This window comes from Solea solea, chromosome 10 (assembly GCF_958295425.1).
Source record: "Solea solea chromosome 10, fSolSol10.1, whole genome shotgun sequence".
Lineage (NCBI taxonomy): Eukaryota > Metazoa > Chordata > Actinopteri > Pleuronectiformes > Soleidae > Solea > Solea solea.
In genome coordinates this window covers 18,421,373-18,448,687 of record NC_081143.1, presented here as the reverse complement: position 1 = coordinate 18,448,687, position 27,315 = coordinate 18,421,373, and the positions used below count along the sequence as shown (strand labels likewise).

Here is a 27,315-nt window from a genome sequence, read left to right as displayed (position 1 = left end):
CTGCGTGGTTCTGGGAAGGCGGAAACGGCTGAGAAAGTAGCATAGAGCAGTTAAGCCATGTAATACTTTGTATATACAACCTATTTGTAATTCAGTATTAATTAATTACCAGGAGTGGTGAAGATTTTGATTAAAACAGACAAAATTGTCTTTGTTTTAATGCAATTAGAGACAAGCTAAGAAAAAAATATTGGCCTCCACTTGAAGGCTAAAAGAACCTCAACCACAAAAGGAAGGCATCATTCAAACAGCAGTGCTGTGTTTTATAAACTCTTAAGTAATAATGATAATAATGATTTAAAAGGTACTCAAAAAGCACTTTTCAGAGATCGTTAATAAAACACAAACTAAACAACAGACCGACAAAAACAAGTGACATTACAGTTATTAAGTATAAAACCGTTTAAGTATAAAACAGTGAAAATAAATGGCAGGATCATACATTAAAGCTCCAGTGCAGATCTTCTGTTGTCCCCATGAGCAATTCTGAGTAATTATTAAAACACTTAACATAAAGTATGCTTAGTTGCAATAAGCATTTATCTTAGCATTTTTAGCATTTGCTTCCAACAGTCTTTATGTAAAATGAATCACTTCCTTTGTGCAGCATAGGAAATTCACTAGGTGACACAAGATCTTAACATGTACTCAGAAATACTACATATAGTACTTTTTTCATTATACAGTTCGAGCATGTGGTATAAGGCAAGTCATTTTCCATTACTGGAAGTACCTCCTCGGGGGGTCGTCATAGCATGGCTGCACAAAACTGCCGTTTTTTATACGCCACACAAACTAGATACACCAGACTCCTCTGTTAAATATTGAGATTTTAGAAATTCTCTTGCTAAATGTTGGAGATTAACGCACATTTTCAGGATCTTTAAGTCAGGAGGTCAGTGAGACTCAAGGTTATGGAGAGCTTTGTTGCTGGTGAGGAGGATTTTGTGTTGTATTCTTTGTTGGACAGAGATCCAGTGGAGGTTTTGGAGAACCGGGTGAACTGTGGTCTCTGCAGTAAGAGTCGGTGAGAAAACAGGTGGCCGAGTTAAAAAAAAAAAAAAAAATAATTAAGTTTATTCAAATAAAAGCTCCACAGAGAATGAGATTCTCTGTGGATAGCATACCTGGCATATTTCAGTTTTGCTGAAAAGAAGTGCTTGAAATCATAAATAGAAGTTTAACTTTCTCCTCAGCCTCTCGCGGGTACTCTTCGATGAAATCGCAAGTGGAAGTTCCTCCACAATGTCAAAAAAAAAACTGGACATTAACATTCAGAGGCAGCTCCACAAAATATGATTGGCCTCTCCGAGGCAAAACAAGACAATAAATTGGCTTCTCCTCAAAGATGGATTCTGTCTAGTGACTGAATTGTGAGTCTCTAAAGTCATTTTCTGTGCTGAATGGGATTGAATCATCCCTTGATGTGACAAAACTGATTTAAACATCATAATTTGCTGTGCATGTTCAGGAAAACAGCCACATTGTTACGAAATAATAGCAGGCAAATGTGAACGTTGTCGAAGAGCTGATCTTGTTTTCATGCAGTCTCTGTCCATGGTGCTGAAATTTACTTTTCAAACAGTTTTTTTTCCCCTGCAGTTTCTATATCTCTCTGTTACTCTTTTACATCTCTTTCTTTGTATCCACCGTGAATACAACACTAAACAGTGCAGTATTATTTTTTATTTCTCCATTTATATTGAAAGGTGCAATTTGTTTTAGCAACATGATAATCTGTTCTCTTATTAACAATAAAAAAAAGGTGATTAATAAGTAGTTTGACATTTTACAACCGTTTTATATTTGCTTCTAAAATAATTGCACATCGTCCCTGTAAAAAATAATCATGAACCAATTAAATATAATGAATAATAAGAATTCTTGTGCCAATGGATGTGGAGGCAGTGTAGGCCCTTCAACAAAATACTTTTCCACAGAGCTATTATTAATTCAGATTTTGAAATCTTTGAACATTTTCTGAAATTGCCGTAGTCCAGAGCTGTCAAATAACTCTTGATTATATAAACCTTTGCTGGTGCACAGAGAGTGTTGACAGAGTGGGTATTGTAAATACGAAGCATGGCTTTAGCGAAAAGTATTTTCTTCTTTATTTGTGTGTGTAGCTGTCTGCTCTGTATTCTGCATGCATCACACTCTGGACAGAGGTACTGTCTGGCAGAAATAGCCTGATGGTGTGAGCATACATACGTACCTGGCATATTTAATGTGAGTGTGTGACGTGTCATTACAATTTACTGCCGATTTGATTTATCCACATGCCTTTGTGTGTGTGTGTGTGTGTGTGTGTGTGTTCCTCACCACTGTCATCGGATGTGTTTTTCCCCCTGTGACCTCTGACACGTGTGGCGGGGTGGCAGATGTCATAGCATGATATAAAGGAGACACTGGAGGCTCATGGCCAACCGACAGCCCACCCCGCCTTTGCTGTTAAAATTTAAGACACCCATCGTCATGTGGGTGGAGCCGGAGTCCTTGTGTTCTGTTTGTGTAAAAAACTATCTAATAAAACAAAGTGACAGCCAAGTCGCCAAATACTTACAACACTGAGAGGTTAAATATTCTTCTGTAAATTACAGACACACCAAGCCTTCTATATGATATCATGCTCCTCGTCCCTGTCTGTGACCCCCCGCTGAGTTCCAGTGATATCACCACCCTCATCCTCCAGCAGCCCCCCCACCTGCAATCGTCTCCTCTCGCCCATGTATATTTTATCCGTCCAGACTCTCACATTAGAGACAGCATCCATTATTGAATCACTCCCTTCAGCACTTCTGTGCAACTGTCACCCCATGTCAGCTTTAACATTTAGTGGGTTTGTTTTAAAGGGAAGGAGGAAGGGTGTACAAACACACACACACACACACACACACACATTCACATTTGTGCATTACAGAACTACTTCTTTGATATCCAGTACAACTACATGATGCCAGAGTGCAAAAAGTAGTTCTGTATCATTGTTTGCACATTTAAAAATCTCTACCTTGTTTGTGGCACTCAGCTCCTACTGGAGATTTACATTTACACATCAATAATACATGTACATTAACATTTTTAAAGGCTCAGTAAAAGCACGGCTTCCTTTCTTTGAATGCAGTGTCTGCTACTGCGTCCACTTATTTAAGGAAATGAGCCGTAATTTTGCCGTATATAATCTGACTTTAGTTTGACTTTGGAAGGAATGGGCTCATGTCTGCGCAACACAGACGAGTCGGGGTGATCAGAAAATGTTTTTTTTGATTGTAGACAGAAGTGCTATAGGTTTATGGTCTGTACATATATTCAAATATAATATTGCAAAGCCTTAATACAAGCACTGCTCTCAGTAACTCATCCCACGTGCAGCATACATATATAATATCTCATGTTCAATCTTTGTTCATACTGTAAATATCAAGCCCATACTGTATATTCTGGAAACTGTCTATAATGCACTGTATATTCTATTTTAACTTTTTATAGTCATATTGTTAATATCTTTCTATATTGTCCTTTCTTGGAAACGCATGTTTGCTATTTATTATCTTTATCTTTACTGTCTTTGCTGCTGTGGCAATGTAACTCAATGTAAATGATCTTATCTTATAATAGTTACATGGTTTATGGTACAGAGGCACAGGTTCTGTCAGGAATTTGTTTATATAGTTGATAGTCTGTTTTTGTAACTTATTGTTGGCTTTTGTGTCATTGTGATTTGGATTACCAGGATAATCTCAATCATGAGTAAGATGTTTAACAGAAAAATCAGACAGAATACTTCATGGTGTCATGTTCAGTTCATTTATTTCTCTCTTTCTCTCTCTCTCTCTCACTCTCTCTCTCTCTCCATTCACATTAGTCTTCCGTTCACTGCTTCATCATCTCTCCACCTCTGATTGGCTTTCACCCTGTTTCTCTTTTTTTGCATTCTTGCTTGTTTTCTGCCCCATGCTCTCTCTTTCTCATTCATTCTGTTTACACTTGCTTTGACCCCCACCCTACTTTGTTTTATCTCTCTCTCTCTCTCTCTCTCTCTCTCTCTCTCTCTCTCCCTCTCTCTCTCTGTGCCCTCCTCCCCTCTCACACTGTCACGCTGCACTTCCTGGCTTGGCACGATACCCTTGAGAACAGCCCCACAATCCTCTCTCCCTGTGAGAGGGATGCTCGGCAGCCTGTTTCTCTCTCTCCGCCGCTTCCTCTTCTCTCGTTTCTCGCTCGCTCGCTCGCTTACGCCCGTGACAGCTGACATTTTATGCACACACTCCACGTTTTCCCCTTGCATACAGAGTCACTGAGAGACCTCAAAGAGAGATAGAGAGAGAGCCGAGAGTGTGTTTAACTGGCCAGAAGAGGCTCACAAGCCGGCGTTGAGCATAATCGCTGCCTCTTGACTGCCTCTCCATGTGTGTGTGTTTGTGTGAAGACTCAGCTGCTCTCATGTTCACTTGCCAGCACAGCCTTTGCTGCTAGCACCATGTTTCGACGCACGCAAAGGTAAATGGCAACAATCTGTGTGTGTGTGTGTGTGTGTTTGCGGTGTTTGTGACCAGTGTGCTGCCCAGCTGTTGTCCGTGTGTGTTGATTCACCAAAGGAGGTTGTGTTTTTCCATGTATTTTTCTTCTGCCTGCCAGATATCACGCCGTCTCACAGTTGTCTCCCAGTCTCCATTTAGCTCCAACAATATGGTGTGTGTGTGTGTGTACCTGATGTCTTTTTACGTGCATATGTCTGCGTGTAATGTGTTTCAAGGCGTCTAGTATGATTCTACAGCTCATGAATTTGTGACTGTAGGGGTTTTAAAGTAGCCTCTATCAAGGTCAATCATTTGTTTGCTCATGCATATTTCTGTTTGCTCCGTGTGTGTGTTCTAGTAAACTATACTGCTGCTACAGTCTGTATATATTTATATTTCCATTAAGCTGCATTGTACTTATGCACAGGTGCACAAGGATTTAGTCTTTAGCTTATGACTTGTGAGCTGGTGAAGGATGATACACACCAGTTGTTTGGCAGTGGTGAAGTGCTCTCTGTTTGACACGAGAACATGATCATTTTCTTCCTTTCTATCATCAACTTTTTATTCTTTATGTTTCCCATCTCTTTCCCATTCTTCCCTTGATTATTTCACAGTTTTTTGTGTTTTTGTGTTTTTTTCAATGCTTCATTGTGACTCTCCTCTCCTCAAGTCTGTACAAACCCTTTAGTCCCTCCTGCAGTGCTTCATTTCAGCTTTCTTCATCTCATCTAATCTCAGGGGGATTAGTGGCGTCTCCACCGTTGCTCCCACTGTGCAGGGAATGAAAAGCAAGATATTCTGTAAACGCACAGGAATAAAACCTTCCTTGTGTTCTTTGTTGGACGCATGTGTTTGTGAGAGAGTTTGCTTATGACGTGTGTTTGGCTGTTTCCTCGAAACGGTTTAAAATGTTTACTATTTTCGATAATTGTTTCTGTGACGCCAGCCACACAGTTGTTCTACTTCATGTGTGGTGATTTGCGTATTTTGCTAGTTAGACCAATAATCCATAACAGGGATAGCATGGTACCATTTTTTTGTGTGTGTCAATATCACAAAATCAAATATCTTCCGATACCGATATAAGTCCGATACACCTTTTAAGCCAGGGGTGTGAAACTCAAATGACCTGGGGGCCAATGAGTGTCCAATCTGATCCAGAGGGGGCCAATCTAGAGAACAAAAAAACAACTGTTCAGTAGCACAAGTTTAAAATGAAAACACAGTATTCCATCATGATACATATATTATCTTATATTCTGTCTATATTCTATCGCCTCACTAGCAGCTGTGCCTCACGCTGTGTTTCAAAGAAGGGGAGGTCGTGGGTCATGTTTTCACATGATATTAAGTGGTGGGCCACATGTAATCGATTGGGAGGGCTGTATGTGGCCTGCGGGCTGCCAGTTTGACACCTCTGTTTTAAGCTGTTACCAACACATTTTGTGCTATTTCAAGACATTTTAAAGATATAATCCTCTGGACAACATGTATTCTTATGTAAAGAAAAAAATTAACTCCTGACAACATGACTCAGCTAAAATGCGGATATTAATTTACATATTTACAGTCTGTTCATAGTGAAGCATGCGATGTAAAGGACGTTTGGATTGTATCACATTTTAAATTTGATATCTGATCCAGTGATTTTGACCATTATTGGATCGATACTGAGGATCGAATCGGCTAATCCATAATCCTAATATAAGATAAAATCTCATAATGGGAAAGCTACAAGCAGCAAATCTTTAGCACTTGGACACGATGCAGGCAGATATCAAAGCCGAGAGTGTCTGTTTCTGAGCTGCAACCAGGTAAATCCCTGAAGTCCAGACACTAGGTGGTGATGATTATTGGTGACCTGGTGAGACTGATGAAGGATGAAGACTGATGGATCAGATGTGACTTGGTGTTGATTGTGGAGGTGGAAGGTGGTCATGACAACAGTGTGAGAGAACTGAGGCAGAAAGAGACAAAGTATTTTAAAAGACGTGTGCAGATTTTATATTCTGGTAAGTGACTGCTGGGAATAGAGATTGTGCATAAATTATAATATAATCATTTTACTAATTATGACAAAACACAAAGTACTGTACAGCTGACGGTGGAGTCACGTGTACACATCACTTTCACATGTGATCCTGACACCTTGTGACTGTCGGACGTTAGCAGAGCAGTGTTTGTCATAGCCGTCTACCTAGCAACAGTTGCTAATGTTGTTTAAGTGATGGAGATGTGACGTCCACCATGTTTGCCACTTTTGAGTACACTCTGTCTGCAGCAGGGAGAAGTACTGTATGTTGTCTGAGAGCGCCATTTGAGCTGCGTAGTGTAATCTTAACGCATCATGTGATTTCATTGGCTAGCACCTGTTGGTATCATTTTTAATTGACTGACACTCAAAAATGGAACTAATTCTCTGCTGCGTGCATCGTGAGCGAAGCTTAAGCCTGCTCCACACTAGACGATAATTGCCCTCCCAACAGTCGTGGGCGTCTTCCAATTTTAGGCTGATTTGAACAGATTATCTGGCTAAATAATCCTGTAGTGTGAGGGGTTAACAGACGCAAGTGTTAATGTCATCGGATGCATCAGAGTCTTCCCGATTTCAAATCGTATGAAACATGTTTGATATTTACGACTGAACAGTGATTGGGGGCGTGAGCAGAACCCCGCAATAACCAATGAGAGGGAGTTGACCGGGAAATGGATGTTGCACACTTTTTTGTAGAACCGTAATTTGTACAAACCAAGTTGATTCAGTCTTCTCAGCCATGACCTTTTTTTTTGTGCTTTAGCAACAAACTCACAAAACAGGTCATCAACACTTGACGCTGCTCCATTCAAAGAGAAGGAGAAGTGTTTCAGATGACGCCTCCACTGTGTGCGTGTGAGTTATTGCCTCTGAGTCTTATGGGAAAGTCTTCTCCTTCCCACGTTGTCCTCATGGTGTAGCTTGTGAAAAGTCACTTTGTCACACTTTGTCCTAAATCTGACTCATACATATGTTTAGATCATATCTGAAATCCTATTTTGTGTGTGCCTGTATTTTTTTAATCATACTGTACATGTGTGTTTCCTTTGGCGTGCAATGTTAATTAAGAGAGTTTATGCGTTGTGCCAATTCCTGAACAAATTGAGCTTGTTGAAAATGAGTCATATAAAAGAAAAGCAGCCAAACTAAGGAAGAAGAGAGGGGTGGTATTAAAGGCAGAGTGCAAGGTGCACATGTAAGAGTAGCCCAATAGGGTTTACTTAGAGTATTTGTCTTCTCCTTTCCCTCATACCTGTCTTCTTCACCTGAAGGTTAACTGGTTTGTTTTGGCTTTTTTTTTTTTTTTTATTCAGATAATGACAGGAAGACAAAGAAACAGCAGGAGTACATTATTCAGGGTCTGACGCTGCATGACATCTTCAGTGGTTTTCTAACCAAGGAAGAACATGAGAGTGCATGTTTATTTTCAGTCACTCACAGAGCACATACAATATTGTCCCTCTCATGCAGATAATTAAAGCCATGCGTGATGCACAGTATAAACGATCCCACTCCCACACAGAGGACGCCGTGTTAACGTTGACTGATTAGACAGGGGACAGGTGGTTTCACTGCGCTGAACACAAAACAACTCTTACCTCGCATCAGCAATTTCATTTTACACATATGTTGATTCAGCTGTAATTTTTTTTGCGACGGGCACTCTGGAGTATTTCAAGGCCCGGTGTGTAAAAAACCATCTAATGATGAGACGGCAGATTTTAACAAACAGATGACTCCTCTGCTCACTACTCCCTTACCTGGTTGGGAACTATGGTGGCCTTCACATACCAACCAGAAAGGATGTCATTTGTCTTTGATTTATTTTTTAGTAATCTTCCACTTCATAAAAGCAGAATGCACTGGTTTGTCAGGTTGGGCTGCTGGAGAAACATAAAGGGTTAGAGCCTTTGTTTAAATAAGGCTTATTCTGAGGCTATGAAAACCGAACACAAACAATTCTAATTTTATACAAACATACTGATGGGTAGTATATTCAGTTTCTGCCAATAAACCCTCCTGAATGTTACACACTGGACCTTTAATTTCAACACAGCACACATTACGATGATGGACCTGAGCGCTCATTAGTAAGCACTACAATTATCAGCAAATGACCCATAGTTATAATAAGGCTCGTGCTCAGTGATGCTGTGGCTTCTAGATATTGCTAAACAAAGGTGATTTCTTTGATATTTTCATCGTCTTATTTGTTATTTACAAGGTCAAAATCTCTTCCAGAATCCAGAAAGGTGTCGTAGATTCAGTGACATGCATTTTTGCATTTTTTTAATTTTTTTTTTAAATGGGGAGCTGTAGAGCGAACAATAGTACGGGCAACGACAACTCCTGTACCTGCTCTACTGCTGTTGTTGGTACCATGACAGCACCATCTGTTAATGGCTGGTGTACAAGCTGGCCTTCACCGAAACACGCACAATGTTTGTGGTTTGTCTTTGATATAATGGTGACACGATAACACAACTTCTACCTCTAAACAGCGACCTGGCTGTGCGAGAATGATATGTTTCCAGTTTTACAGTTGTGGGTGACTCCTACTACTAAGAAAACAGTTTAATAATGTATTTAAGGATTGGATTTTAATGTTGATTTGTTGACTTTCTGATGCGAAACCAAAACATTATGGAATTACAACCACCAATGTGAACTATGTAGCACTGTCAGAGTGCGTGTCTATTTCCTTAGCACATATCCTCTGGGATTTTTTGTCCATATGTGCAGACTGCACTTGCTCGTTCAGGTTAGATGGGAAGTGTTGGTGTGCAACAGTCATTACGCCGTGCTACAAATTCTCATTTAGATCAACTCTAGGCTGTGATTATTTAGCTCAGTCTGTGTCATTTAAATGTCTTTTATTTACGGAATAAAATAGGTTTTCCCTCCTATGTTTTAAAAGGGTATTTTTCTTTTTACCTTAACAATTCTGACAATGTTTTAATAATATAAAATTTTAAATGGAAAACATTTAAAAGCAGCAAGGCACTGTGTATTCGGTTAGCAACATATCTGTGCCAAGATAATTCTGGAGCAGCACAGTTATTCAGTTGGTTCTAATGCAAAATTCCTATTATTGTTATTACAACTCTGATTGATTTGATTGGGGTCTCAAATAATGCTTAATGCTTGTAATGTCACCAACATAGTATATAAGGAAGTACAGTAATGCAACAAGCCTCATGGATGAGAGTTGAAATGTCTTCAAGAAATCTCATTGCTAGTGATTGAATGACATTTGGAGAACTGGTGGTTAATGAAGAGTTATCATCAATCATCAATAGTTATTACATGCAAATCTCATCTGCTTTTCACTGACAGTGCTCTGCTGTTCCTTGAAGCTTGTTTAAAATCATTAGTATCATAATTTGAAGTCTAGTAGCACCACATCAGGCAGTATATTAAGTTAACCTTGCTCATGCCATCTCCATTTTTACAGACGGGAAATGTGGCAGTGCTTTCTTGTGAGCCCTTATGCATTATCCATAATCCGATTAAGTCAATTTTAATGTCTCTTTAACATGCTGCGAGACTCTCCACTCATGCAAATGAGTGCTGTGTTCTGGAGAAGCTCTTTTAATTCTTTATGATGTAAATGCTACAGATCATTGGCCGAGCATAAGGTCACGGTGGAAAAGTCTCGAGCGCAGTGATTCAGAGCGCTTCTCCGGTCTCCACATGACTGGAAAGAGCTGAAACAGCAGCAGCCGCTGACAAATGCAAGGAGGAGAAACTAATGCAGACAAACAGAAAAGCAACGGACGAGGGGCTGATAGTGACACATGCGGAAAGATACGGCGAGGCCTTTGCACTGCTGTAATTTCCTGCTGCATCACTTTGCCTGAGGATCCACTTTCACACATTCAGAGGACATCTGACAACACCTTTGACTGGAGAGCTGTGATGTGACTAAAATAGATGGGTGGGTGGATGGGCGGATTTTTATTGTGTCCTGTTGTCTTCTATTCATGCGCTGGGTCTCTGATAGTTGTGTGTGTCGAACCACTCAGTCTTTGGATGTCATGAAATGACTTCTATAATCTTTTGAACTGCAGTGTGTAACTTTTTAAATGTATAGTTGTCCAATAGATTCAAACCTTTGTCAAATGAGTTCACACAATGCTGGTTGAGCCTATTATACCTTTACAGCTGGACGATGGCTGAAAAAGCCTAAATGTTTCTAAAAATAAACCTGGATGTTTAGTAGGGCTGTATACCATCCATCTATCTGCTTTATCCTGCACATGAGGGCCACGAGGGGTGCCAATCCTAGCTGACATAGTGCAACACATAGATACAAACAACCCTTCACTCTCACACCCACAGTGTCCAATTTGCCTAATCCCCAAATCTGCATGTTTTGAATGTGGGAGAAAACTGGAGAACACCTACGCACATGCACATAAGGGAGAACATGCAAACTCAATACACTGTACACTTGTATTTTCACTTGAATTTTAATCATGGCTTCTCATGATTAAATAAAGGGGATTGTGCTCCTCCAATAGAGGGCAAAGCAAAACCAGCATTCCCTACTCCCAAAACATCTGCCTAACAAGCCTGCAACTAGGCATACATCATGTAGAGATAATGGCGGTCTTTTGGTAATCATTCAAGATTCCTCAGGGGGCTGATGGAAGTTCCAGGCTGGAACTTTAATCATAAACAGGAAGCTTAGCGGAGCTCTGGTCATTTCAAGCTTGATCTTTTATACTTTACTGTGAATTCAAGGTCCAGAATCATCTGGCATCCGTCTTTATTGATTAATTGACTTTGGTGTCCTTTCATGACCGTATTGTAGAACATTGAAAACCTCAGTGTCAAGGAAAAGTCTGACCTTGTTTCTTATCTTGTGATACCTGAGCCAGCAGAATTTTCTTTTTTCTGAAGAGATTTGTTGTTAAAAAAGCCCAGAACTTGTGAGAGGTCTTTCTTCTGATTGTGTCATATTTAGTTGAGGTTAAGGATAAGTTAAGTTCTCAAATGAAAAAATGATCATAGGCTCCTCTGAAATTAATTAAAAGTAAAAAAAAATGTTTTTTAAAATGATGATACCACTCTCATCTGTCTGTCTGTCTATGAAACCAGAGCCAGCAGGTTATTAGCTTAAGTTTAGCCTCGTGGTGGTGTCTCAGTGGCAGTTTGTTTCTCTGTGAGTGGATTTAGACGACAGCCCCAGGCTGTGACAGACTTTAGTGTTATGACTCTATTTGTCAGACAGCCATTATAAAACTGGCCTGCCAGTGAAGCCAGAAATTCAGTCTGAATGTCAGCCAGCATGTCAGTCATCCAGTCAGTTGGTTAGTAATTCAGCTACTTTGTCTGCCAGCCAATTCTTTATTAGAGTCACAACAAAGCTCATTTGGACGCGTTTGTCCGTCTGATTGTGAGAATTATTACTCATGAAGGAAAAAAAAAAAGACAGATTTTGATTATATTTTCTTGGGAAGAAGATTTTTTTTGTGTTCAGGAAATTGTTAACCTTAAGAGACAAGGGAGTGTATTAACAGTGGGAAACTGAGTGGCCTTTGTGGAGGTTTCTCTAGTTTTCCTGTCCTCCTGAACACTGAGACCTGCCCCTAAATCACAGTATGAATTGCCAAAGTCACTGCTATTTTTCTAACATGGTTGGAGTCAGTTGTAATTCATGTTGTTCTTCTCATTGTCATTCTCTAACTGTGTTTTTTCTTCTTCTACAACTGCAGATGCAATGGTTGTTACTTTTTGGTTGGTCATGTTTTCATTTTTCTCCCCCTCCTTGTTTTCTCTTTCACGAGGAACAGCAGTCAATGTCTGTGTGTATTACATTGCATAGCAACAAGAAAGACATGTGACCAACCCCTGCAGTAATCCCTAACACCAAGACGCGCTGTCCTCCTAGTTTCACGTCATTTGTCTTTTCTAACCCACACTCCTTTTTTGTTTGCTTTCACCTTCTCCCTGTCGGCATCACTCAGCCATCCTCTCAATCTCCACCTGACTGTCTTGTGCTTGATAAATGCTCACATGGCTTAATGTGGACTCTCCACAGAGTTTGAAATTCACATAGGCCTAGATCCTAGTGGTTGTTTTTAACCGTGGCATGAAGAATGGTGGATGTTTCCTAATTCGAAGTGGACCAGGCCCTGTCAGAACGCAGAGCTTTTTAAATGGGAAGCATTTATTGTCTCAATTTTGATCCCAGAGAGAGAGAGAGAGAGAGAGAGAGAGAGGTCACCTGACAGGAAGTGAGTCTGGTGTAACTGTCAGGAAGGTCATGTCCTGTGAGTCAGCATTTAGAGCAGAAGATGACACGACAGATAGACACAAACACACACACACAAACACACACAGTTAATAATCTACTTAGTGGAGCACATTGAGCATGCACAGCCACTCACACCTGTCTTACATTGGCATGCAAATAGATAATCAGTTCAATCTAACATTACACACACAGAGAGTGTATACACACACACACACACACACATTATTGATATTTAAAGGTGTCAGTGTTGGCTCTTGATCCGGAACGGGCTCATTCCTTTAATTTGATTTTGGGGAACATGGAGTGATTGTGTTTAAACAGATCATTGTTCTCACTGCTCTTGTTGTTCTGCTCCTTTTTTTGTTAATTTATTTCTTTTTTCTATTTTTAGCGGTGTCCAGCTGTTGTAATGAGTGCACTCAGGTGTCTGAATATAACCTAAACCAGCCAGAGGCCATTTTGCTTGTGGACAGAGAAAAGTCATTATAGGGAGAAAAAAATAAATCACAATGTAATGTAACATGATGATGATGAGTTAAATAATTAATAAGCACTAATCAGAGTCTGCTCTGTCCGTGATAAAGACAAGTTAGACGTGTGGTATATATACATAGAAGTCAAAAATAAGGATGATAAAATATTGCATAATAATGCAATTATTGCATTCAATGTGTTCATTCACTTCTGTGTTCAGTTCAATAGATTTGCTTAAGTCTAGTCTTAAAACCAAATATTCAGTAGTACACTAAAAGAAAACTGAAGATGCTTTTTTTAAAAAATCATTCAAATGGGCAGCAGACACATTTGATGTCCCTCTTTGGTTGTAAAGACACAGACGTTTCAAAATGCTGGTCAGGACACAGGTATGTTCCTCAGTGCAGGTGCTATGATGCTATTCTCTGTTGTGTTCTGAATATCTTTGTATACCCAGTCCATCAGCTGTGACCAAAAAAGAATCACTTGTCCCCAGACAATAGCTTTGTGAACTCATTTGGCAATGGCTTGAATGTAATGGACATGAATTTATATTTAAAAATGACACAGTTTTATGTCGTATATTCTAGCTTTAAAGGGGCAACAAACAACCTTTTTCTCTTGAAGTGGTAACATTTGCACTTGTGCCAGATCGTGTTAATTTTTTTTTTTATCATCTCCTAGATTGTAATAGAATATTCAAAATGTTCACCACTACATATTTTATAAATGCTGGCACCTGAAAGCAACATGTCCAATTTTTAGATTACCAAATGATCACTGAATCTTGATCTTAGTGCAGTGCCAGAGGCACAGTAGACAGAAAGAAGTAGGTCACTTGCAGTTGTGAGTGGAAATAAAATGTTCTCGTCTAGTCTCAGAGCTCAGTTCACAATTTGATTGCCCATTGGGATCAACACAACATTCATTTTTTTTTTTTTTTTATCTCCCCATGTGTTTACCTGATGTTTTTGAGGTGTTCATGTGCTGTTCAACATTGTTGTTTTGCATGTTCTGGGACTGGGTTGTCTTCACCGCCCTGAGCATCACCCAACCAGCACAACTAAATATAAAAATGGATAAAGTCCTCTGGTTTAGTAAAGGCCAGGAAGTAGAACTGAAGTAGTATTTGCAAACTCTGTTTGAATGGAAGTCTAGGGGGAAATTGATCCTACTTCTTCTTTGATTTATAATTGCAGTAAACATAGAGAATTGACTCACTCATTTCAGATTCTCTATAATAACACATGATGTTTATGTTGTAAATTATATTCCCATTTGGAAGAAAATAGATGATAAAGCATAAACACCAAATGGTTGCACAAACTGTCATGGGGTCAAATGCAAATTTTGAGACTTCAAAATAAGACTTCATTTTGCCATTGGAACACTGCATGAATTTTCATATGTCTATATGTCTGCGGTATTTAGGCTATCTCACTGACTTCTGTCTTATCATGTAATCCCACACTGACTCAATGATGTAATGACCAGGGCCCTGTGGGGTCTATTGTACCATCTGTCACATGTTTCTTTCTGTAGCCCAGGATGCACAAACCATAACCTGGCTCTAGAGATGGACTTTTGTATATGTGCATTAGCCAAACACCACCATAGGTTCTTCTTATTATTATTTTTGTATTCATTATTTAACCATTTGACCCTGGCAGCTGTAGCGACCCTTATATGTGTGCTTCCCTGTGAGTGCAGTTACTGTTTTATCATCTCTTTGCTCTTAGCCGTAGTGACGCTGTTGTGTTGCTGCTTTGCACCAATTAGCTTAACGAGGACGTTGCTCTCATAACCAAAGCCCCAAATCACAATCACAACATATTTATACTTTAGGAACAAAACATTCTGAGAATATATGAGCTCATTTTTATTTATAAGCAGACACTTTGTTCAGTTGTCTCCTCCTAACTTACCACTAGGAGGTCGTCGTTTTAATGACCTGCATCCAAATGTTGGTGTTTTTCTTACTTGTGTTGCCAAAATGAATGTAGACAGTTTGTGACAGTTTGAGGGCAGTGTTAGGGGACCAGCGCTGTGTTTATGTGTTTTTTTATTTATGTGTGCGTGCATGTGTGTGTGTGTGTGTGTGTGTGTGAGTGTGAGTGTGAAGGAGACTAATGGTCCAGTGTCAGGCGAAGTCCTACAGGGGGATAATTGCTCGTCAAAGCTTCTGCACGAGTCATTACCACAGATTTAGCCTCTGACCCTTCCACAGCAGGCTGACCATAATGTTGCAGCCAATGAGAGTTCTGGGTTCCATTATTGGGAGCAGTGAGACATGAGAAGGGGTTGTTGGCTGTGTGTGTACGTGTGTGTGCGCGCGCGCGTGCATGTGACAGTAATTTCTGCGATTTCTCTCAGTCATAAATCGTGGTCAAACACAAAGCGTCATCAGTTTACTGCCAGCACTACACCTCCTCTGTTTTCAGACAGATGGTGATATCTCAATTCTTTTCTTTCATGCATGAATTGAATTTTGAAGAGAAGGCTAAACGTTCACTGAAAACAAGACAGCTTGCTTTAAATTACTCAGACCTTGTTTGAGCTAATGGGATTAATCAAGAACAAATCACCTCTTTCAAGAATTAGCTGATCAAAAAGAATACAAATGAAGAATTATGGGAGAGGGAGGGAGGGAGGTGTGAAGGGGAAAATTCTCGGCTGCATTTCCATAGCAACACATTTGGAGTCACATCTCCAACTGTCATCATCAACAACTTCTGTGTTCACCAGAGCTCATCTGTGATGAACTGAAACTGAAGTGTAAAGCAGCTTTGAGTGGTCATCAAGACTAGAAAAGTGCTATATAAATACTTTCAATGCCAGTGTCATAATCTGTCGTAATCCATTGTGTAAATCCATCATATAGGCTCAATCTGTGTGTGTGGTTCATGCATCGGGGTCAGTGTTGCATGTTTCTATTGTGCGGGCCTCTGTCGATGGACACCAGAGCTGCTGCGGTTTCCTTTATGTTTGTTTGTTTATTTTTTAGGGTGGAGGGATGTCGGGAGGATAGTGGTCCAATACTGGTCAAAATCATTGGATTGAACATGAGAAAAAGAAACATTACATCCGAAATGATCTAAAAACCCTTAACCCACTCATTGAAATACTTGGAAATAAACAAAATTCAACCCTAGAGTGTTATTGGAGATGTTTCCAGCACACCTGACTAATTTCATTAACTTACCATCATTAGTTTTTAAGATATTACCATGGAAGCAGGAGAAGACTGAGCCGTATGACCCTACTTTTTGCCTTCAGGAACTGCACAGAAGTTTCGAGCATCGCAGTTTAGAGCAAAGACTCTAAAAATGTAAATAAAAAGCAGCAATTTATTTTAACTGAGCCATGTTGTGGGAGTTTATTTCCTCTTAATGAAAGTATAGTAGTTGTTACACAGTTGGAGCATTTCCAGGTGGTACATGCATCAGCACTAATGTGTTGTTAACAGCTTAGTAGTTTCAAAGATGTAAAATTACTGTTTTGGAATGATATTGTTGTTGGTATATACTGTTCTCAAGGTTGAAATGTCTGCTTCTATATCAGACATGTAAAAGTAGAATTGAGGATGCAGGTGCTGTTAAGCTAAGCTCTTTTTAAATCCTTTGAGGATTCAACAAAAATGATGGACATAAAGAGATATTATACTGACATTTAAAAACAACATCTGTCTTGGGTACAAATAACGTCATGTAAATGATGTCGCTCACTTTTTCGCAATCATCTTTTCGACTGCTTTACAGAGTCATTTCAACATATCTTAGTTCACGGTTCACTATTTCTAGTTTCAGAAAGTGGCTGTCAATGGGGACACAAAGTGTGAAACACACACACTCGCATACACACACAGGTTTGCGTAGTTATTCTTCCTAGGACACTTCATTGACTAAAATCCATTTGTACATCCTAAACAGAGCATTGTCCCTGACCTTAGCCATAACCAATTAACAGTAACCTAAACTTTAACTTAATCGCAATTCATATCTTAGCCTCATTAGGATTAGGCTTTGGTCTCCATGAGGACTACTGGTCCTGGCAAGGTCAGTGTTTTGACAGAAAAGATCATAAAGAGGCAACAGATACACACCCAAGTACACACACACACACACACACACACACACACACACACACACACACACACACACACACACACACACCCTCTTAACCAGATTGGGGCAGGGTGAGTCCAGGCTGCATGGGCATAATGATATAATGATGACAGAGTCACATTTACACACACACACACACACACACACACACACCCTCTGCCCTCCACCAGCAGCACACTGTCACCTCTTATCTCGTGTATTTTTAAAGCTTGTTAGTCTTAAGCACTTACAGGCACATATAAGGCTCCACTCCTATAACCTTCACTGGCTGCCCATTAAGTGGCCATTCAGGGCAAGACGGGGGCGTATGACTGGACATGACAGGTTAACATGGACACCTTCTTGCTCATGCCACCTTATCTGTCTGTTCCGTTAGAGACGGGAGTGAGGTGAAAACCCTTATGACTGCAAAGGTTTTTTACAGTCGTGCTATTGATTGTGCTATTCCACACATTTAAACCTGATCATTGCATTTTCCATCCTGACCATATTTGGGTAAAGGTAATAATGCTGTTTACATGGTAGTGTCTAATTAAGCGTTAGAACTGTCTACTGACTTTATTTTGAATCAGTAATTATTACGGATGGATGATTATGACGCTTGCATGAGGTGGTAAGGAGATATTACCTTCATATTCCTGTTGAGGCTACATGTTAGAAGCCCAGTTATTACCATCCTATGATGAGACTGTAGACCATAGGTCTCAAACATGTGGTCCCCTGGTGAAGTTATAATGAGTTTTTTCTGTATGGTTTTTGCATCATAAATACATTTATATTGCAAGCTATTTATCGTTCCATATCAAAATGATACACTTCCAGTCTCACACTTTCTCTGCAATTTCCTCCTATTTATTTGTCCTTTTTTGTTTGCCCAGTAATCTTTTCAACTCAATCACATGTCTGTGCAAAATGATGCCTTCCATAAAGCAAGGCTCCTGCCTAAAGTACACATAAAAGGCGTATTCTAAGGAAATGAAAACCAAACTATTTTTATTTCAAGGCAATTACACATTTATACAAACATCCTTATCATTAGTTTATACGTATATGTTTTGCCAGTAAACCCTCCCTAAATGTTACACACTGCACCTTTAAAGAACATAATCCAGCTTTGACTAAGTCGTACATTATGTCCATTACTGAAATAATCACTACTGCGTCAGGTAAATAATGGAATACTGCTATCAAAGTAAAAATAGTTACTGAATGATCCTCCAAAGCAGAACTTTTAATGTGACCTTTACAGGCTGGTGGAGCCCAGACTAAAGCGTTACATTTAACCTTTTTTACACTACCATTCCTTTCTGATGATGCTCTTTGAGTCATTCATTTAAGATAAGCAAATAGCTGAAAGAGATTAGATTGCTTTGCCCTAGTGTTTTTATTCTGTATTCTAGTATTTTAGTTTAGTCTCTGACCCTTAAATCTGGAGTTATAGAGGAGGAATAAGATTTCTTCACTTATTCAAATACCTCATTCATAAAGAAGGAGGAAGCAGAATGAGAGCAAAGCAGGGTGTGAGGAACATGTGAAAAGGTGCAGGAGGAAACAAGTGACTGATTTAAAAGTCATCAAAAGATAACAAGTAGATTTACTGAGAGAGAATAATAAGCATTTGAGGAAGATTCACTCAAACGAGGTAGATTAAATGAATCCCTTTCCCTGTATGATGCGGTTTGCAACATTAGGCGCTAGCTACGAGTGAGTTGCTGCCATTTGGCAATTTGCTGGTGGAGCGGCGTTGCTGTACTGTAGATGTGATGAATCATAAATCAAAAGCTTAGAACATGTTGTGGAGGGATGCTTGATGTGCTCAAGTGATTCAGCTTTTGATTGAGAACGAGCCGCAATGAAAACGTGGATTGCAGAGAACAGGGCTCTAAAGAGGGAATTGAATAGGCAACTTCAAGAGCATACATGGGTTTAAGAAAGAAGGATTAAGAGGACACAAAAATCTATTAGAGGAATATATTTCAGTCTCTTCACTTTCTCCTCCTTCACCCTTCCCCCATGAAAGAGAAAGATGGTGTTCAGCCACTTCCAGCCCTCTGTCCAAAGCTAATGCATTTCCCTTAAATATTTCAAAAAGCTCCTCCTCTGTTCTGCAAGGTTGAGCACACGCATTCCCTCAGCTGGTGCCCAGAGAGGCGCAGTGCCACTGCTAACATCTGCCAGGGGTTTGATGTCTCCGAGTGTTAGAAACAAAGAAGAATGAGAAATGAGGCAGAATGTGGGAGAACTGTGAGATAGATTATGGGGTGAGATGTTCTTTTAGATGTATCAGAGAAGTGTGTCGCGTAAGGTTCAAAGAAGTGAACGTTACATCACCGCTGTCTTCTTCTGCTGATCACAGAGGGCACGAATGCAAGTCAAGCTGAGCTCGCCCTCTGCTTGACTACTGAGTAATTACTAATTACAAACCGTCTGACGCAGTTCTAGGCTGGATATTTTAACCTCAAACGTTTTTTTTATGTTAAAGTTTGAATTATCACCTTCTATTGTACTGTAGAGTTGCACTCATGTTTAAAAAAATCCATTAATCTTTCTTTATAATGTAAACATTAACATGTTTTAATGATGCACCAGGTTAGAGAGTTCAACATTTTGTATAATTTGCAACATTAGTGCTATAAAAAAAACTGATGCCCAGCCCTAGTGTTGTATGACCGTGCCCTTTCATATGTTATGTGTGCAGGCTGTGATTTGATGCACTGCCTGCACAAATGTAGAACAGCGTGCTGGCTGATGCAACTTGGGGCAAACTTGTGTTGTTTGTCAGAAGTGCCTCTGCTCTGCAAAATGTGCCCTGACAGGCTCAGGAGTAAATCGCATGCACACACACACAAACATTCAAGCATGTGGGCATGCATGCAATGAGGTAAAGGGAAAATGAGAACGCGAGAAAGAGAGCCATGACAGACCTGTGAGCAAAACCCATTCCACTAATGAAAATAACACCTGAAAAAATCACTTCCCACTATACAAGCTGTTATGTAAGACAATTCCCCTTGTGCATTGTGTTGTGTGAGTACACACATGTAAGTGTACGTGTGTGTGCGCGCGCATGCAGTGGTAACACTTCAGTCCCTGCTCCTGTGAGTGAAGTGTTTATGGTTCAATAATTTTGTCTCTTCATTATGGTCTATACCGTTCCTCCCTGCTCCTTTTATTCTTGCTCTCTATTTATTCTTCCCTCCCCCCCCTCCCTCCGTTTCCTCATCACTCCTCAGCCATTACGTTTCATAGCAGCATCCATCGCGGGGCTGGACATAGAGGAAATTAAAAATCTTTGTTGCTTTGTCCCTCTCCCCTGTGAGTGGGAGGCTATCAATAAAATCTTGCCAGTGCACACATACTGTACTCAACATAGAAAGCACATGCACTCACAGCCACACATGCTTTACTGTGTTGCAGGAAAGGCCATACATTTACTCAAGGGGATAAGCACACACAGAGCCAACACCGATATGGTATATTCATTAACCTGGGGGTCACCCGCTATTATCTGTGTGGTGCGGATGGAGTCTTGAACGTAATAAAGACAAATATTGACGTGCTCTTTGTTCTCGTGTGTTTTTGCAGTTGCAGAACTAGTAACCGGAAGAGCCTCATCCTGACCAGCACGTCCCCCACCCTGCCACGGCCACACTCTCCACTGCCTGGACACATAGGTCAGTATGTCCGTATTGAATGTGTGTACACGAAAGCAATAATTCATTATTCTGCATTTCGAAGCAAATCCTGTCCTGCGTGAAGGGCGGAAAAGTCAGTGACAATTGAAATTTCCAAACACTGCTAATATCCTCCCTGAAGATGGACTGCACACAGATTTGAACCCCACCCTCATAAGTGTCGATGTCAGCCAAAGTAATGCAATATTGCTTTCAAAGTGTGGTTGACTACGTATTGTAATGGAGTTGTTTTGACATAAATAACTTAAACGAAAGAATCCATAGTGTATGTTTTCTGTCATCGTCTGTGTCTATGTATGTAAACAGGAAGCAGCCCTTTGGACAGCCCACGCAACTTCTCACCAAGCGGACCTGCCCACTTTTCCTTCGCCTCTTCTCGAAGGTTGGCATCCATCCTTCATTCACACAACAAGTCACACATGCAATGGTGCAGGAACAGTGCTAAGTAGATTGGATTATTTTTACATGCACGCACACTGTCACAGTGAAACTAACCCTCCGGGAAGGCACCCCCATCCTCCTTCCACATACATGCAAAGTGAGGCTGTGCGCCATTTGTCCTTCGTGTGAGATCAGGATAAGACGACTCAGGCCAGGTTCCGGGGTTTCGCCCAAATGTGTGCCATTTATTATTCGCTCAGAAATCTCGGTGCTGAATGGGGAAGAGAGGAATAACGGGAGCAAACATATTTTATTGGATAAATTGAAAGAATAGGAAGGTGGTGAACTGGCTGTAGTATAACTGCTCTAACATCTATTCCATTTTCTTTCAGGCCTGATGGACGTAGATGGTCCTTGGCCTCTCTGCCTTCCTCAGGATATGGCACCAATACACCCAGTTCAACGGTAAGGAAGAAAAGTGATTTCTGTGCCACCTAAAACTGAGTTTGATTTTGATACCTGGTCCACTACTGTACAGGAACAGTATGAAATCATTGGCAGGAGGATCTGTCACGATGAGCTGTAGAGATGTCTTTTTTATAGAGATGTAATATCTCTTGATTGTGTCTTGCTGTGGCAGCTGCACAACTTTGGTTGTGTGAGTTCTTGTTAAAGGCAAGACTTCTGTGTAGGTTTCCTTTTTGGCACCAGGACACCATGACATTGACTTAGCATGAATGTTTGTCGTAAACCTGATGTTATACAACTTTGAGCAGCTCTCAGTATTTTTATTTTAGATCAACTGTAACATTTTCATTGTTGTTTTCTTCGTCCTCCTACTAGTTTTGTTTTCAGTGCATTTGTGACATCACAATTCGCATTGATCAAAAAGATCACCAGTGGTGTTAATCGCCTTTTTTTAGCAGGTTCACCCGGGTTCACAAATCCCTGGTACACCCACTCATTTTAGCGTGAAGGAGGCTTCACAAACAAATTGTCTTACTACGGTTGTACAGCACTGTTAAAGTGGAACTGCAGGATGGATGCTTCAATTCATGGGGCCAATGCAAGACACTGTTTGCAGTGTTTGTGGAACAATGGCAGTCATTTTGAGACTAAAGAAATCATCAATGGCTACTTTTAACAGCCTGCTTCAGAAGAGATGTTACCATCTCCACCACAGCGGTGACTACAGTGTAGCCACAACTAGCCTTCATCTATCAGATAGTGTTACTGCAGCAGACACTGCACCTTATCCTCTCCCAAATGAAGGGTAAAGCTGACTAAGTGTGTCCTTGCAACAAAAGCCTTGTGGCTATCAAGCTACACACCACAGTTCAGCAGCAGTGTCCTGAAGCAGACTCCCCGAGGTGGCTGTCTGGTTCTGCTGGTTTTTTTTGGAATATTCTTCCTTTGTGTGTCTATCCTCATACGTTCTTTTCTTCTAAGAGAGAAATTGGAGAAAAGTAAAAAAAAAAAACACTTTGATCTGCAAAATGGTACGTTTTGATTGTTCTCCCATTGCTAATTTGATGATGCTGGGTTTTTGTATCACTTCCATGAATGTGTAATTCCCTCAAAGAATGCATCTAACTCACTGTGTGCTATTCTGCATGTAAATTCATGTTCTCAACTCGCACCTTCTACTTTTGTTTTGTTTCGGTTTTAAGTGATTTACACACCATAGTGGCATCTAAATGCCATGACACACATACTGCTGCAGGTCTCAGATAACTATATAAAAGCATTTTGCTGGTGAAGGAGAACATGCATCACATGTAAATCAGCCCTAAAAATAACTTCACCGTTGCTAAGATATGATCGACCAGATTAATCTACTCATGATTACTTGGTTTCTTCAGAACGAGGTGTAGCGGGGATAATTGAAATGAAATAAAACCATCAGTATTTCTTCCCTCGCAGCGGTAAAACCAGTGTTCCAGTAACTATTTCTCCATCCATCACTTTATCCTGAGAGAAGCAGAGATCGAAGATAAAGAGGGGCAGCGGAGACAAATAAACGCGAGTGTAGGTGGAGGTGAAATGTGTTTTGAAGCAAGCGCGGAGACAACAACAACAATGTTCTCTTTCGTCTGGGTGAAAGATGTTTGGAGCGTGAGACACCACTCAAAGGGGAATGAACACTGCCGAGGGCCATTTGGTAAATAGTCCATTTGAGAAATGGACCTTAATGTGTACGACTCTTGTATGGAGGCAAGCTGTTGACTCATAATCCACTCCCTGTACATTTCTGTGCTGACCCAAACACAGTCACCCACAGTCCTCTGCATCTTTGCTGCATTTCTTTCATTGACTGTCTCTCAGCAGCACATATAGTAGAGCGAGAGAGCGAGAGAGACTGTAAGCAGCTGATTGATCTCTCTTTTTTACCAGTGACTGATGTTGAAGGTGGTTTCTCAGGTTGTCCACATAACTCTCCACCTCGTCCCTTCCATCCCTTCAAGTTGCAGAGCTCTGCTGATTCTTACACGGGTCATTACACACTTGATTAGTTACCGCGGGGATTAAAGGAGATGTGTCTACACTGGAGGATTTCGAAACATGAAGAGGTGGATGTGAGCTAAATTTATGCAGAGAAGCTGCAGGAGGTGTAAACAGTTGCGAGTGGAGGTAAGACAGGGAGGATGTTGCATGATGCTTAGATGTCACAGATGAAGAAGATATCCCAACTGCTGGTTAATCCCAGAGTCATAAACAACTTTCAACATTTGTTTAAAAAATTAATTTGTTTTCACGATCTGTCATTTCCACTGTCACCATGTATAATGTATAATGATCCTGTCACTGTCGGGAAGAGGAGAAACATTTTCAATTAATGGGACACTGAAAGTCGCTGTGCAGTGGGGAGAAAACTAATTTTGATATGATGAGGCACATTACTTATGAATATGTCAACAAATGTTTACTGTCACAGAGGAGCAAAGAAAACCAGAAATTATTCATATATAGCAGAAATCTGAAGCTTAAAAAATCACTCGAAATGATTCATTGATATTGAAAATGATTGCTTATCAGTTACTTATTAGTAATTGATTAAGTGCAGCCTTACTTTGTTACCAGATTACAAGCTGTGGTTGGACATCGAATATTTTAAGGGAAAGCATCCAGATCTAATCTCATAATCTGTTAAAAATGCATTCCCCTAATTCCTCTCTCCTTGTCTCTTCGGTGTCAGGGACTGAAATGCAGTGAATTAAGAAGCCCACTGAGGCAGACACCTAACATTTCACATCTGTGACAGCCGTCTTATCCGTTGGCATTTTCCTCCCTCTCTGAGCTCTCTGTGTCTCCAGAGATATTGTGATGATGCAGACTGGATCTGCTGCTTTCACAACATCATCAGTAGTCTGCAGCTTGCAAGAGGCTAAGACCTGAGTGGAGTCTCTAATGGATTTTTATAGCAGAAATTGTTGTGTGGCCAACGGACAACCCTGGTGTCCCACTGGGAGTTGTGTTCATTAAGCCTCCAATTGATCCAGAATGTTTTTCCCCTCCTGTGCCGAAGAAAAGACATTTGTTTAAGGCGAAAAAGTGCTGCCGTACCCGCTGATGAAGTAGACACCTAAGATGGCACAAAACTTTTGCTGTTTTTTTCCCCCCAGATTATTCCGTTTGTGCCCTCCTACTCTAACTCCTTCTGGATATTTTCCTTGTTTCTTCACCTCCCTTTCCCATCTCCCTTTAACTTAGTATCTTCTTTGTTTTACATGTTCCCACCCACGCACCTCAGAGAACACCTTGTCCTCCTCTCTTCTCTTCTCTTCTCTTCTCTTCTCTTCTCTTCTCTTCTCTTCTCTTCTCTTCTCTTCTCTTCTCTTCTCTTCTCTTCTCTTCTCTTCTCTTCTCTTCTCTTCTCTCCCTTGTCTCCACATCAATAAATCTGCTCTTGCCATTTGTTGTTTTTGAAGTCCTCTTCTCCATCACTGGGTTTCTATTTTTACTTTATTGATGCTGCAGCTGAAACAGAGGCTTTGAAAAAAAAAATCATATCAAACAAAATGCCGTTCATTTTTGTTTTTTTAACCTTGTCTCTTTTTCATGTCTGTCTCCAGTCATCCAGCTCGTCCCAGGAGCGTCTGCACCAACTGCCCTTCCAGCCCACCATGGACGAGTTGCACTTCCTGTCCAAGCACTTTGGCAGCACAGAGAGCATCACGGACGACGACGGGGGCCGACGCTCACCGCATGTCCGGCCTCGCTCTCGGAGTCTCAGGTGAGAGCAAATCAAACTCCCCTGCCTTTGTTTGTGACAGCAAATGTCGAATAAGGACTGTGGGTGTGTGATAGTCATAGCAGTATCTCTAGTAATAGTGTCAATGTCACGCTCAGCATAATGTTAAAATAATGTTACAAATGTTTAATTCTGACACAGTTTAATGCAAATGTCTGGTACTGTATATACAAAATGTAAAAGATCAACTTCATTGTTACATCACATTCAAAAACACTTTTCTAGCAATTACTCTACGTGGAGCATTGGTTAAGCAGAAGCATTAAACCGGTGCTATATGATTAAAACTCAAATGCAGCATGTAATAATAGAAGGACATTTAACAACCCTCAAAGAATATAGAAATTGTATCTTATTTAATTTGCTGGAACAATGTCAGTACAGGGTGATACGGCGGTGCAGTGGCAAGTATTGTTACCTCACAGCAAGAGGTTTAGATCCCAGTTTGACCAAGGGCCTTTCTGTGTGGACTTTGCATGTTCTCCTCCCTGTGTGCGCGTGGGTTCTCTTCTCTCCCACCTCTGGCTTCCTTCCACAGTCCAAAAACATACAGATTGAGTGGACAGTGTGTAGGTGTAGGTGTGAGTGTGAGAGTGAACGGTTGTCTGTGTATGTTAGCCTTGCCATGGACTGGGAACCTGTCCAGTGTGAAACTAGATCAGTTTTATTCAAATCACATCCAACACCTGAATTATCCTAAGTTGATGAAGACAGGTGCAGAGTTTGCTAAAGTACAGAATGTAAGAGTCCAATCAGCTAAGGTGCATTCAGTGGAAACCTGACATGTAACAGTCTCAGAGGAGAAGAAACAAAACAGGAGGAAAAGTGCCGGTGAAGAAAAATATTAAGAAAATGGATAGATGCGTCCACATCATATATTCTATAAGCTTATTAAATGTTTTGTGGGGAATAAAAAATACAAGTATATTGGGTTCGAAATTATCAATCATTCCAAATAGTGTGTATGAATTAGTTCTTTACTTGAGTACATATATTGTAGTGTTGGGATATTTTCCACTCTTATTATCTCAGTGTCCGTCCGACCCTCCAGTGTTTTGAGCCTCTGCAGTGTAGCGGCAGCTTCTTTATTAGCAGGAGTCTCTGGGGTACGCTCCCTCCAAACATGCCCATCATAATTATAATAGCCATCCCTCTGCATGCAGCACTGCCTAACTACATGTGACATGCTACTTAGTCTTTGTGTTTAACTCCTTAGCTGTCGCTGCTGTCCTAGATAAAATCCTGTGGCTTCAGTAGGCTGGATGCCTTTATGGTGCACTGACTCATTATCAGTGTTTGTATCACATCGTGTGATGCTGGCATGTGAGTGATGTGTTTGTATACAAGACAGAAAACATATATTCACAAGGTTTTGTCCCACTTTGCCCCATCGAAGTTACTGACTTGTTATCGGTTGTGTTTGATTATTAATTATGTCCAGGATTTACTCTGCCTCTCGCCCTCTGTCACCTGTGACTCTCCTGTGGAGGATGAAGTGGTAGAAAAAGGATGGATGGATTTCTAACTAGCTTGATTAAGAGAAACAGCGAAAAGTACCAGTTGCCGCTT

General features: G+C 40.5%; 1 protein-coding gene across 4 annotated transcripts in view; it reads left to right on the top strand.

Annotated features, from left to right (window-relative positions):
• LOC131466919 (microtubule-associated serine/threonine-protein kinase 1-like) overlaps nucleotides 1-27,315 on the top strand; it is a 65,734-nt gene that overhangs the window by 9,603 nt on the left and 28,816 nt on the right. For 3 of the 4 annotated variants that reach the window (XM_058640515.1, XM_058640513.1, XM_058640514.1), the window contains exons 3-6: nucleotides 21,004-21,092; nucleotides 21,420-21,495; nucleotides 21,887-21,959; nucleotides 25,568-25,728. In XM_058640515.1, coding sequence (XP_058496498.1) covers nucleotides 21,004-21,092; nucleotides 21,420-21,495; nucleotides 21,887-21,959; nucleotides 25,568-25,728 — 399 coding nt within the window. Of the gene's footprint in view, nucleotides 1-4,062; nucleotides 4,501-21,003; nucleotides 21,093-21,419; nucleotides 21,496-21,886; nucleotides 21,960-25,567; nucleotides 25,729-27,315 lie in introns of those variants that run through there. The other variant, XM_058640516.1, reaches the window with a different exon arrangement.